The 15328-nt window shown below is 38.1% G+C and overlaps 1 protein-coding gene across 1 annotated transcript in view; it reads right to left on the bottom strand.

The window, feature by feature from the left end:
* The window catches only part of LOC139714851 (probable E3 ubiquitin-protein ligase HERC4), a 40516-nt gene extending 27310 nt beyond the window's left edge, over window positions 1–13206 (bottom strand). The window contains exons 1-7 of the mRNA XM_071626498.1: window positions 13122–13206; window positions 11688–11858; window positions 9925–10027; window positions 8367–8577; window positions 6449–6594; window positions 5221–5379; window positions 3076–3171 (exon numbers count right to left, since the gene is read on the bottom strand). Coding sequence (XP_071482599.1) covers window positions 3076–3171; window positions 5221–5379; window positions 6449–6594; window positions 8367–8577; window positions 9925–10027; window positions 11688–11851 — 879 coding nt within the window. The 5' untranslated portion in view covers window positions 11852–11858; window positions 13122–13206. The remainder of the gene's footprint in view (window positions 1–3075; window positions 3172–5220; window positions 5380–6448; window positions 6595–8366; window positions 8578–9924; window positions 10028–11687; window positions 11859–13121) is intronic.
* Window positions 13207–15328: the final 2122 nt, after the last annotated feature.

Here is a 15328-nt window from a genome sequence, read left to right as displayed (position 1 = left end):
GAACTCTGTAACAAAATGTCTCCAAATTTTCTAAATATAATATGGTCAGAAAGCACCTGCCTTTGTACCTTGGAAAAACAAACTGTTAACACATACAAATCCTTACATAGGAATGAAAATATCTTTCAACAACGTGACCATGAAGGGCTAGGTCTTCCCAAAGAGATTTTTCCCGGTGGTGGGGAGGAGAAAAATCTCTTTGGGACTTCCTGATCGTTTGCAGTGCTAGGGAAGGGTAAAGGGCAAGGGTCATCCGGGAAATATATTGCACACGTTCAGGCCTACCTGCTCGTCCGTCAAAAATTTGAATTTTAAATTCCAATTTATTTCATATTTCTCAATTGATGAAAAGAAATACATCAAATGTAGCAAAATTAAATAATATATGATATCCAGCTAGGAGGCATATTACAAGATGAAATAGGGCCAATACATAATATCCAGCTAAGAGACATACATAAAATACTGCAAACATACAAAACACAGTGGCCGATCTACAAAAGTTGGAATATGGGAATGAATGCTAAAGAAATATGAAGGAACCTACTAAAAAGCAAACTTATGGAGCGTAGGTCCCAATTAAATTCGAGCTATAGATTGAGATGAGGAGCACGGGTACAATAAATGACCAAAATATAGAGAAAAAATACCAAAAAAAATACAAATATAAAGGGATATTTCAAATTCTTCTCTCATGCAGGTCTGGGGGTCGGATAAGCCACATGCTGTCAGTGGATGAACCGTTATCATTTTGGCAGTAGTAACAGATATGAATCAATGTATAATGACAATGGTATTATACGGTTTAGACAGTTTTAGAAAATCATACATTTCGTGTCTTCAAAAGAGACGGGGAAGTATTGAGAAGAGAACACATACACCTGCAAAGCCAGACCCCCCCCCCCAAAAAAAAAAAAAAAATACATCCAACATCCAGCTGGATAAAAGAGGGTATAAAACTCAGAGAATTCGTTGGAAAGTTGAATTTGTAGCCGCACATTTTATTCAATTCAATTCAAAATGATTTTATCATTATAACAAAAGGAAGACAATAACTATTGTATCTTCCACTAAGAGCCCCATTACCGCTAGATAGTGAGGGCTTCAAGGGAGGCTTGGTGTGTATATGCTATCACACTGGCATATAATACCTGCCAATTTGAACAAAATTTGATCATTTTTTGAAGTAAACAAACTTTTGCATTTTTAACAACAATAACAGAAATAAAATGTAATAACTGGCCCCCAATTCGATTGAGGTCCCGATGGGGCCTAAATCTGTCATAAACAAACTTGAAAGTACATCAATTTTTTGTATTTACTCAGAGTATTCCTGGCATTATAGACACTGTTCTTTCTTTTTAATATTCTCTAATTTGGGGGTTCTGGGGTCAGTGGGTGGCGGCATAGTGCCAATTTATCATGTTTATACAGATATATATCCTATCACCCTAGCTACAATAACTGCTAAGTCTGGTGACAAATTTGACAATTATTTGTTCTGGCAATAAAAATGTGAAAATTGGGCCCCAATTTGGTCCCCACACCACAGAGCCCACCCCTAGATGCGCCATAAACAGACTTACATAACATAACATAATATAATTGACAAATGTTATTCTTTGCTATCTATGTATCATTCCTTCAAACGCATGCAGAATCTATATTTTTTTGTACATTCTGTTGAAAGAAGTGAAAATAAAACCTTTGAATTGAATTTCTGGGGCAAATTATTTGTATAGGGCCCCATTTCTCTCTCTGTCTTCTTTCGTTCTTTAAAACAACAACAACAATTGAATTTGAATTGAATTGAATTGAATTATAACTTACATGATAACCATAATTTACCTTATTACTTCTGGCTCTAAAGGAAACAATTTGGTTAGATTTATTAATCTAGGAGCTTAGAATTCCCTCCACACGACCTCAAGGGGGCCACAGGGGCATTACGTCCTGTCCTTCCAAAAGGAACGATGACCATTTATACAGGTACGTGTATATTCTTATATCATATAGCGATATTACCTACCAAGTTTGATGAAAATCTGAAGATGCCTTTTTCACGGAGGTGAACATGTGAGAATTGGGCTCTCATTTTACCCCCCCCCCCCTTCTACACACACACACACACACAGAGACACACAACACAGGGCCCACCTTTTGACATGCTGGATCTGCCATGAGCAAACCTGAAGCTACAGCCACCAATCTACTTACTTCAGGTTCGAGAGAAGATTTGTAAAAATTACTTAATTTTAAGACTCCGCCCGCTCCCCCCCCCCCCACCCTCCCTTTCCGGCCCCGAGTAGGGAATGGTGCCCATTTTAATGTATTCATGTTCTGTCACTCTGGCAATTATAACTGCTAAGATTTGGGAAAATCTGGTCATGGATTTTCAAGAAGATGAAAATGTAAAAATCGGACCCAATTTGATCCCCACAGGGAATCTGCTATAAACAAACTTGAAACTACAGTCAACAATCTTCTAGGTTTGATTATGGCATTTACTTAGCTCTATTTCTCCTAGATCTAGAGAAGAAGATAAAAAAAAAAGATTCAGTAGCAAGGGAGAGGGACATTGTGCCCATTTGAGCAAATTGAGATCCCTATCCCCACATGGATGCTACCTGCCAATATGGTGAAAACACTTAATAGGGTTTTCAAGAAGAAGATGAATCAATGCGAAATGTTTACACAGGATATACGATGCAAAAGCTCATCTGAACCTTTGGTGAGTTAAAAAAGATATATGTGTATATATATATATATATATATATATATATACATATATATATATATACATATATATATATATATATATATGAATAATATATATACATATATTTAATATATATGTACATATTATATATTATGTAGGTGTGTGTGTGCGTGCACCGAATACATTTATTTTCGATACTGTTATTTTTTTTTCTACCCGGTAAAATCTTGATTGGAGGTCATCCGACCACCATCCCCAGTAACGTGCTACTGACAGTATTTATAATTCTGCTTCACCGCTTTTTACCGTTTTGCCGCTACTGCTCTAATTTTTTTTTTAAGTTATTCAATACTTACCACCTGTTCAACGGTGAATTCCATACAAGCTATCCTCCACTTTATGGACACAGGAAGCAGGAAAGGAAAGTCCACCAAGGTAAATGGCCACTCAAACTAAGGGAGTAATTGGAAACATCAGCAGTATGAAAGAGAACTCTGCCATCACAACGTGGATATCATTTCAAATCGGCTCAAAGAATTCCTAGATGTCTTTGTAGCATGACGGTACATCGGTGTATAACCACATGGAACATTATACTGTTACACATAATCTCTCCCTTGAATTGGCATAGGAATTTTCTTCCCCATGCATAGATTAATTCTATCTCGGCCGTCGATCGCCATGAAAAGTGGCAAATACATTACCTGCGGCGCAATCTACCAAATTATAACAGAAGAAATTGAAATTTTCATTACACTAATTAATTATGCTAATATAGGCCAATGCGTAAAATCATACATTTTGCTATAAATCAGAAAATAAAACTCATAGAATACTAATTTTTGGTGATAACATTTTTGAAGCATTCCTATAGGAAGGTACTTGTAACAAATAATATGGTATCAAAACTTATTTCTTTTGTATTGTATTTTTCTATGAATTTATGTCTTTCTTTGTTTTTCGACTTTTTGTTTTATATTTTTTTCACAAAATTTATGACAGCACATATTTCAAGCATAATTGTGCTAAAAGTAATAGATTTCAGCCAATGAATGTGAAAATATTTATATCATTTTGAATAAGGTAAGAAAACTGCATTTGCATAGCCTTTATACCAAATCACGTTTTGAGCCAATTGCGGTCTGACAAGCATGTATAAAAGGTCGTGCAGCATCGTATCGGTATGGCTGATTTTCGCGAAAATGGTATCATAAGATGTGCGAGACTAGAAAGTAAAAAGTCAGCGAGCAGCGCAGTCATAATGCGTGGTTCTCCGAATAAGTCTAAAGCACAATGTCTTGACAATGTGTGATGACGGTTTCACATAACTGGCAAAATATTAAAATGACAGGTTTGTCACAAATGCATTGAATGTTCACTTTCCTTGAACTAGGTGAATTTGGATGAATGGTTATACTGTCAAAGAGTGCATGTATTTGAGGGTTTGAGGATTTGTACCCAACTTTTGTTCCTTTTATAAGTTTAAAGAGGAAATGAAATTTAGCCCTTTCACTTGAACTTTGATCTTTCGACCTTTGAACTTTTGGCAAGAAACTTCCAAGAGAATCTGTATATGGTTATACATGCATACACTAAGTTTCAAGAAAAAATCCTGCAGGCTTCGCATAGATAAGAGGGAAATAATGACATTTTGATGAGTTGACCTTGACCTTTGACCCCTGACCTTTGATCCATGACCCCTAAATTCCCTTCATGATCACTGCCAGTCAGTACATGCATATATACTAAGTTCCATGAAGATACCTTGAAATATTTGTGAGATATGGAAAAAAAGTGAAATTTCAACATTTTCACTTGATCTTTGACCCATGAACTTTGACCTCATGACCCGAAACTCTCTCTGGGGAATCTTTATTTGGTAGTTCATGTATACACCAAGTTTGAAGAAAATGCCTCTAGTCACTGCATAGATACAGGGGGAATAGTGAAATTTTGAGCATTTGACCTTGACCGTTTGACCTTTTTACCTTGAGCATGTGCGTCCAAAAGTTGATAGGCACAACTGCGCCCACTCATGCATAATTTTTATTATACATGCCAAGTTTCATTAGGATACCTCTAACGTTTGTTTGTTTTTTTTTTTTTTTAGATACGCTGTCCACAAAATTGATTACGAACGGAAGGACAGAAGGACGGACGGACGGACGGACAACCCGAAGACATTTAATGTCTCCGGCGACACTTCGTGGCGGAGGCATAAAAATGGCATGGTAGTTCACAGTCAACACCACGCAAGCTCGCTTTCCGACACTATTTGTATGGACCTAAATCAGCTACTTAAGAGATTTATCTGACGGAGTTCCTTTGCGATAGACAGGTACTTGAATTTGATGCACTGCTACAGTTGTACAATTATTCGTATCTTCTTATCATAATATATCACCAAAATCAAAATGATTCCACATTCTAAATGCCCCTCTTCCTATGCATTCAACTCATGGAGAAGGGGAAAAACGAAACAAAACACAATGCTGTCATACCAGTTCGTATACCCATGGTTGCCGTTGATATGTCAGCGTGGTTTGCTTGTTCTGGAAGTAGTTGTCAAGATGCTTATCCAGCACATCATCAGACTCTAAACCCTGAAGGTAGAAACTTTCGTCAGGAATGATTTTGCCGCCCGATTGGGCGCCATTCACCTGGAGAAAAAAGGACGCCATTGACAAGATGCTACTAAGCTGATGACACTGTAGGAAGGATAAGATTTGATGGTAATAACATCCTTAAAGGCAAAATATAATCATAGTTCACAAATGACCTCAGAAACTGTTAAGTTTTACTCTCAAATCGGACATAGATATGCTTAACAAATGTATGTGATAACACGATTTAACTTGACACCCCCTGCTGATCTACATTTTTTAACAAGCATGTCGGATAAAATGAAACCCGTGTGATTCGAACGTGAAACCTATTACTGCTGCTGGGCAAGATACCTGACACTACACCATCAGGCTATATCCCAGGCTTTCGGCAGTGGCACGTTGAACTTTATCGACCATCGGCACCAATATTCTCTTTCTATCACTTTATCTTGTCTGCCTTGGACTATTTAACATACCAATGTCGGAATTTTAGAGCTTGGGTATGTTGATCAAAGTTCAAATCGCGTAAGTCAGACAAGTTTCATGGTAGACCCTTTCGATGTAATAATTGCATTGCGTGACGAAACAAAATTCCAAATGGTGGAAGATGAATTTTGAACCCTTCTGAGAGCTGCTCTTTTTTAAACCTTTAAAGTGAGAATCACCTCCAGAGTCAAACTGATTTTCATGTATAGAGTTATATTACCTGAACTAACGGAGACAGTTGCATTTAAATCGGAGGAAAAAAGTAGGAAAGCTATAAGAAATCATTCTTTAATGCCATTTTGAATAATGTCGTAGGCTCTGGTATCTCCCAATAGCTTAGAAAGAAACTATCAATAATTTCCTCTTTAAGTCACGAACTAAGGAAGAAAACGTATGTGATGCCGAGGGGGTTATAATTGCTGAGGTATATAGTGACAGTGATTTTCAAAATCTAATATGTTCGTGCCATATATGTAGGGGTATAAGTGATTAGTTCGGGTGATGATGTTATGTAATTCAAAACTCTCCTTTACTCCGAAACTCTCTCCTGACACTGGGTTTCCACGACTTAATTACCTTAAAACATCAGTATTCATTTGCACTGCGCAACAGTAAACGTTGTTTCCTATAAACCTACCGCATGAAGAATATTCAGTGTTTCCAAATATAAATCTTCTCTGTCCAGTTGCAGGTACTCCTTTGGCCCATGCTCGCATTGGAGAGTCTTGAGAAGCACCCTGACAGTCCTTGCCAAGAGTTCTGGCTCCTGGTACCACCACTCTCCTGCGAGTACCAGGACATAACAAAATCAAATCGACTATAAAAGCTCAAGAACGATTTTCAAACAAAAAATAATGATAAAGCAACACAACTTAACTGATGCACATATACCCTTGACAAAAATCAGGGCAGGTGAAAATATCAGAGGCAAAAGTGCCCCCCAAAAAAGGAAAAAAATCATAAATACAAATGTCAGACGAACTTTTCTATTTGTTTGATCTCTAGCATTTTACCTATACATTATGATAACTTCAGAAATTTTTTCTTTTGACATTTTTGTTTTAATATCTAGCATCATTAGCTCTGACAGTTTTACCTCTGACATTTTCCCCCGAGACATTGTTTTCTCTTACATGTTAATATCTGATATTTTTACCAGTGGCATTTAACGTTATCGCCTTGGGGGTCCCATTAATGGTACTTTTACCCTTTTTTCCACTTTGGCATTTTAACCTGTCATAATTTTGACCTCTGACATTTTTACCTCCGGCGCTTTTCCTTATGTCATCTTTACACCTATATCAACAAATTATTCATCAACATCGCTCGACGTCTATATCAGATTTGTCCCACCCTATTTTGTGGTTGGATATTGCCTTTCCTTCACAGGCTGTGAAATCGAGATATTCTAATGTCCGCTAGCTGTCATCGTTCTATCCGGTTCATGGAGGGACTGCTTCTCTGGTCCTGAATCGGATACTGAGCTTTGTAGCCTTCAGAAGCTAATACCCAACAGCTCCTATCTTTGCTGCTATCGGTGCACTCCCATAATAACAAAAACAATTATAACGAAATTCCGGTCACAACAAAGTAAAAATTCACGCCGCAACGTTATCCGCTTTATGTTTTTTTTTTCATTGTTTATTTGTTTGGTTGTAACGAAATTTCGATATAACGAAAAAACAAAAGAAAGAAAACTGCTGGTCCCCCGAGGTCTTCGTGATGAGGGAAGTCCACTGTACTCCCAACGAACTTAGAGAGTCTTGGAGGCATGCATTCCCTTTTCTGTCTTGAAGGGAGATCCTGCCATAACTCAGTCCTGCCTAGACCAACATCCTGAACAAAGCATTAATTGCTTGCAACAACCACTTCTCAACACCAACTTTCTTGATCACCCATCTCACCATTTTCCTCGAGACATGGTCAAATACCTAGTCCAGATGGACAAAGTCCAAGCCTAACTTTTTCTCAGTCTTGCGACGCACTTATTTCTCTTTCTGTTCATGCATAGCAAAATATGGCATCTATCAAGTCTGTAGTTTTTTTTTTTCTGACGTGAAACCAGAGCAAAATCAGTCAGATAAAAAAAAGAACAGAAAACCTGTAAAAGGAAGCAATATCAACTCCTGCATTTTGACATCTTATTGACATCAACACCTATGTTGAAGCAGCATTCTCCTAAAGAAACCAGACCTGTGAGTAGTGCAATGTAACGGTATTATACTTGGTTGCTTGTAGGCATAGACATTTTGCTTTGTATTAACTTAGTTACTATCACGACTACTAGCTTACACTGTGGAACAGGATTGAAAGATCGGTAACTCCGTCCATAGCATTTACAATTGCAGGATACTTCTAAAAAATACATACGACCTACATGAATACATGAAATCAAGAGAAACACCAGGCTCATTCATTCTACTGAGCAAATATATCTTTTACAAAACAGGTCTAGCAAATAGGATATACTAACTCACTCATAATCTTAGTTTGAGTTGGAAGGAAGTCGTAGAGATACAATAATACAAGAACATTTCTATGAAGAAAACTCTCACCGAGAAGCTTGAATTTGCACTTGTCTTCCTTGTTCAATTTGAGAAGCGTCTTGGCCAGGTCCAAGACGATCTCTCTGCTCCATTCCTCTTCCACCCTATCAAAAGTGGGACACTCCAAGAGAATGGGGATCAGACGTACGTCCTTCCTGTTGGTAGATTCGCACAGAAACGTTCCCAGATCCTGGTACACTCTGTGGATTTCCTTGGCCATCTGAGCAAGATGGAAATACCGTGGGTTGCGTTATACTACGTCCAGGTAGCATGAGCTTACATAATTCGATAGGAAGAGAGTGATAAGGAATATAGATCAAATGTGGGAGGAACACTATTACAGTCTCAAAGTGACTGATATCTTGAGGTCAAAATCAAGCTATATGAGCTGTAAACTGTAGGTCAAAGCATTGATTCCATTTTAGATATATATATATATATATATATATATATGTCCAACGGTTTTATTATACATCATTAGCCCATTATTTTGCATGAAACGATAGAAGCTAATGATCACAGGCCAAGGACAAAGGTCATTTTCCAGTCATAACTACAGCTAAGAAGTTCCAGTTGAAATGAAATGTGGTAGAAAGAATATGAAATACCGTTAGCCGTGAAGACAGTGATTAGCATCCTATAGAAAAATGTTATGCAGTCAAATTGCTCCAGTTCCTGACCAGTTTACACAAAAACAAAAGTAGTGAAATGATATGTTCACACACTCTGAGGGGCAACAGTTCTCAATTGCAGGTATTGTGATATCTTACAGTACACTGTAAAAACATCGGTGTTAGATTTAACACCACGGGTGTTAAATCTAACACCGATCAAACTTCAATAAAGGACCACACTCACAGGTGTTAAAAATGCACTGTGATGGTGTTGAAAAGTGTTCACCTGACACTTCGTGGTGTTAATTTGACACTGTACCTGGTGTTATTTTGACACTGTACTGGTGTTAATTCGAAAATGACACCACATGGTGTTGATTTGATATTTGTTGGTGTTAATATCAATGGTTTAACACCCGTCCAGCTTCAATAAGAGACCACACCAGCTGGTGTTACTTTGGTGTAAATTTATTTTCACATTTTTTCAAAAATCTAGTATTTTAATGTAAAATTCTTGATCGTCTTGTTTAAATTAAAAATCAACAAGAAGTGCAGTTACTAAGAAACTCTTCAAAAAACAGTTTAAAATTTGGAAATGACACCCGGAGGTGTTAATTTAACACCATAAATAAGCATCGAAAATTTAACACCAGCTCGGTGTTCACTATTTAACACCGGACTTTTTGCAGTGTAGTATTGTGTTAGCATCAGTCATGAGACAGGAAAAAAATAAAAGGTTAACAAATATCACATTTATATGTATACCCTATTTCTCTATATTGTATCTAAATATATATACGTGTGTCTATATTATTCATAGGTCATACATGTATATATACATATATATATATGATTATAGATAGGGTATATATACAGATTTATTTATATAATATTATCATACAGATACTTTTGGAATAAATGCCTATATGCATTAAGGGCATAAAGAAACAAACCTTCTTCAGGACATGCTCCTTGTCAGCGATGTGATGGTATGCTTCACGCAAAGCATCCAGATCTACATCAAAGTACTGATCATCATCCTCGGTGTCTGCAAAGCTATAGAGGCGAAGGCCAGAATATCCAGCTTAGAAATATAGAATAGTGTATAGTCCTCCTCATACGGTCCTGCTCCATCAACAACAACAAAAAAAAAACTAAACAATTTTAATACAATGTGCATACATGTATATGTAACTGATATAAACATGATACAGCATAAAATAATCTTCATCTAAGTATAGTGTCAAACATCTAGTGTCAAGTGATGCTTAAAATAAAGTTGACTGATCCGATGATTATCAAATAATACTGGCATATAAAAGAAGGCAAAAGCTGCAAGGAATAGGAGCAATAAGAACCTGTGGCTGCTGTGGGGTAAGAGGGTAAGTATGCACCTTCTCCGCCTTTCAAAGCTGACCCTGAACATACAGTGTCACTACGATGACCTAAAAACTATCATCCTCGTCATACCATTATTATTGTGAAATATCTTACTTGTGAGAACCATTCAGTCACCTGTTAGGCTACCGCACTTAAAGGGATGACATAATTTTGGTTGAGATGGTGCTTCATTTTTCCAGCTTTATTCCTTGCGAGGTAATGAGAAACCGCTTATGAAATATGAAAGAGTGTATAATTCTAAGAGGAATTCAAAGTTTCTTTGATGAAAATTGGTTTCGGAAAAGCTGAGCTTTCACAAAAGCATCAAGCTAAACCATTTCATAAACGATTTTCATAGGACTAGACTTTGAATTCCCCTTAGAATTGTGTGTTCTTCAGTATTTCATAAAGTGGTTTCTAAGTATCTCGCAAAATAATTAAGAGCTGAATCCTCCACTCAACCAATACTATACCATCCCTTCAATCTGCAATTAATATGTGATATTTGCTGGGCGCTATAGGTTCAATTCTTTTTACATCACTCCTGCTCTAGGGATTCTATATGAAAAAAGAAAACATTTGCATTACCTTACTGTAGCGATTTTTGGGTTTGCTAGGTGCAGCATAATTTTGTATTTTGATTCAAGTGGGTAGTTACAACGTACACGTAAGCTGCGATACTGCTCAATATTATAAACACCTTTTTCATCTTTATCTATTTATGTGCCAGAACTATTCTGACGACAGGATGTTTTCTTTTTCAACTTGTTTTTTTTTCCATGATATCTTTTGTGCACTTATCATCGACTGAGAAGGGCTTTATCGCAATTGTGGAAGGATGTATTGAGCTATTGGCATTATCTTGTTTCGATCTCTTCATTATGGTGTCAATTTTAAACAACTTTCATTTCAGCAAAATTTAAAAATTTAAACCACAAGGGCGCTACTTTACCCTAAATTAGGAACAATGCCATAAATCTACGCACTTTCGATTAAATGCTTTTTTAGACGTCATGAAAATTGATTATTTCGTGCTTATTTACGCTCAAATCTTAGAATGCGAAAGCGTTGTTCTGGTTCTCAAGTGAAGTTATATTCTTTATTGAAAATTTAAAAAAAGGAAAAAAACAAACAAACACAAAAAACATAAAAATATTCATTGCAGGTCATGCTGCAAGTCATACGAGAAAATACACTCTGGATCTGCCCCCCCCCCCCCCCCCCCCCCCCGCATAAAAATAATCACAGTGTTTTTTACTTATAAATATTTTAATTGCCTATTGAAGCACAACAGCACCTCCTATTATCAACAGACTAAAGCCTATGGAATACTCACCAAGAGCTACTGCTGGAGCTACTGACACGGAAATCAGAGGATAATGAAGATGGAGAGAGTGCCTGCACCAGCTTTGAGTGAAGGTCTGCTGTCAGCTTGGTGTCATCCCGGCTTCGATGGCTTATTTTTTGCAGCACCTTCCCCAGCTTAGAGTCACTTGCCATGACTTTACTGATTCAACAGAGCAGAGCAGAAGTGGTTAGCTTAAACCCTTGACCGAAAGATCGGTCTGTCTGGTCGTCGGGAATAATAAGTTTCGCGGAGACTACGTCTGGCGTCACGGAGGAGAGCCGTAAACGTCAAACAATTCCTTGTTTTGTTTTGTTGGTTTTTTTTTCTATATATTCCTCCGGACAGACGGATTTTTTCTGTCTACTTACGCTGTTATTTACCGCTGGCAGCCTGTCTCTATACAACTTTGATGACATTATTTTCATGATGCTGGTTTTGAGAAGTTTTACACTGATGAATGAATCAGCATCTGAGATGGAATACTAGTATTGTAGATACCACGGCGGAATGTAATACGTATATATATATATATATATATATATACATTCCGCTGTGTAGGCCTATGATATATATATATATATATATATATATATATGAACAAAAGCTAGATATTTTCAAATCATGTCCAGAATGATGTCAAGCATGAAGATTTCTGTCGTGGTCAACTCGCAAGACAATGGCAAAGTGAGCCAGTGTATGAGTCCATGACTATGACAGGAAAATCAATATGAGACAATTTTTAGATCATGATGAACTGGCATTCAAACTAACAACGCGATATTCAAACTAACAAGTCTTCTTTTCATTCAATGAAAGCAATATATTTGTCATAATTTCCTTTCCAAACAATTTCTCTTTGCTTTGTCGCTCATACATTAATATACTTCAACTTTGTCCTTTTTCCACAATCGTAATACCCCCACTCCACAGATATTTTCCCTCATCGGCCACTCATCAGAAGCCAAGTTCATCGCTTCCGGCCACGCACAGAAGTGCATCGGACCGCAGTCCAATGAATCCGACAATTGGTCGACTATCACTAGTATCAGGTCAGAGTCAGACATGTCGGGTGGTGATCCGAGGAAGCAAGATTGTCCGATGAGGATCATTAGACTGAGAGACATGTCTGACACTCGCCTGATACTCGACCAATCAAGTCGAATTAATCAGACTGCGATCCGATACACCTCGGTGGCCGGATGCAACAATCTTTGCTTCCGAATGAGAAAAAAAAAATCTGTGGAAAGAGGGTGTAAGTGTAAACCCCACTGAAGTACGACGTGGGGAGTAATTTTGAGCTATATACGACTGGCACTTGTTGGTGAACTTACGATCGATCTCCACCTTGATTCTGCAGCATTGTGTGGTCCTGTGGATATCACACAAATGAAGTTTAAATAATGTCATCAGCAGCTCACTTACCACTTCTCTTCACTGTATGCGTCTACGGAGATCTCCGGCAAATCACCAAAGTTCTCAGCTAACAGAAACGATCCGTCACCTTGCTGGTTACTTTGGCCAACAGTGTACTCACCTACTCACTGCACTTCCTATCATCGAAGTTACCGTATCAATGCATTTAGACGGCCACAACAATGTAGCAATGCCATATATATACTGCTGGACTGATAGAGCAATACACTTGTATTTGGGGCGAAAACCAGTGCGAGTGTCGCAACCATCTCTCGTGCTTCATTGTGATTGCGCAACAACCAACACAGCCATACGCAAGTTGTTGCTGATTTGGTTTTTAATAATAATAATAATAATAATAATAATAATAATAATAATAATAATAATAATAATAATAATACAGGGTACTTATAATGCGCAAGTTCCACATAGTTAACGTGCTCAAGGCGTGTATCACTCAGAATTGAGTATTTACAAGTTGTTGTTGTTGTTATTATTATCTTAATTTAAAGGCGTGTGTCATGCAGTTATGAATATTTACGCCTAATACCTACTATAATTTATACTAATATCTTTTTTTTTCCTTTAAGAAACACAGATTCAAAATTTCACTGCATTATTGCCGCAATTTTGGAGATTCTAAAACAGACTGTCATCACCCATCATGGTCCGTTTTTGTGTATTTTCTGGCCAGCCCGGTGGGCTGAAGTAGCCTGGCTGAAGTAGCCTGGCTTCCAGACCGTCAGCAAGTGCCAATTTCCTTCTCAAAATATTAACGACAAAGAAGTAGGCCTACTGAATAGCAGGTTTGGCTGGATGGCTTTGACAAAAGTACAGCGGAGACTTCGTGGGCGGCAACTTCATCGCAGTGGGAGGGCGCATTTTGTAAAAGGAGTACAGCTGGCAAAGGGTCTGGAAATGAGACTAGGGCTAAAGTGGGGGAATCCCCATAGTAGGAGAATTCAACATTGCGAGCAACGTGGGTCAGTGGGTTGCGAACAGACTACCATACATTCTACTTCTGTTATATTGCGTGCATCTGACACTTGGAAAGATGGAGAAGGGAAACATTCAAAGTGTGTCGTGAATAGTATCCCAAAGCTTCAAGTTTTTTTTATTACATAGATTATTATAATTTATTATCGGTTTGTTTGTTTGTTTGTTTGTTTCTTATAGAATTCCACCCCCTCCCTTACATGTTTGTGAATTCCCATTTACGCGGGAAGATGTACAACTGTATGATCCCTCGACTTTTTTACAGCAAATCATGTAGAGCGTCAAGATGAGGTGTATTTTCAAGTGACTTTAGCCCCATTAGCTGGGATAAACAATATTCTTACCGAGCTTGTGCAATGGCCAGAAATAAAAATATCTCAAGGAACGATCAGGAATAGCGCACGTCCATACATTATGGCGAGACTATACTGACCCAGGGAATTAACTGACGAACTCAATGAACAATCTCAGGGGCGTCACCAGCTTTTTTTCAAGGGGGGTGCGTTTTGACACTAAATGTTTACGAGATTTTTTGGACAGACATTTGGAATATAGGAAGCTCTCAATCCCTAGACTTTTACTGTTTTTTGAGGGAAACCAAGCGGGGGAAGGGCACCGGCGTATAGCTAGGATTTCATCTTGGGGAAGGGGGGGGGGGGGTGTTAGTATGCGAGGGAGCGAGCAAGGGTGGGGGAGGGTGTGGAAGTGCCGGAGGGGGTTGTACCCCCTATAAATGGATTATGGAATGACGGTGTGATACAACAAATTACTGGCGATATCAGGAGAATGGCAAAACGACTACATGCGAGCGAGCGGAGCGAGCGAGCTTGAAAATTTTGACATTTTACAGTCCAAAAACTGCCGTTTGTATAGCCATATTTTTTTGCTCTGTAAATGAAGGGGGGGGGGGGCGCACCGGGCCCAACTGCTCACAATTACTGGCAGCAACATGAGGTGATTGGCATAATAATTAAATGCGAGCGAGCGAAGAGAGCGAGCTTTGAAATTTTGACATTTTACAGTCCCAAAACTGCCATTTGGAGCCATATTTTTTCGCTTTGGAAATAAAGGAGGGGTGGGGGCGCAACGGGCGCAACTGCCGGTAATTACTGGCAGCAACATCAGGAGAATTGCTTAAAGGGAACGCAAACCCAAAGAGCAAGTTGGATTGAGTGAAAGCAGTAACATCAGTAGAACACATCAATGAAAGTTTGAGGAAA

The sequence above is a fragment of the Diadema antillarum genome, unplaced genomic scaffold, assembly GCF_040938485.1.
Source record: "Diadema antillarum isolate AM-2024a unplaced genomic scaffold, OU_Dant_1.0 seq00002473_RagTag, whole genome shotgun sequence".
Taxonomy (NCBI): domain Eukaryota; kingdom Metazoa; phylum Echinodermata; class Echinoidea; order Diadematoida; family Diadematidae; genus Diadema; species Diadema antillarum.
This window is presented reverse-complemented; position numbering and strand designations above follow the sequence as displayed.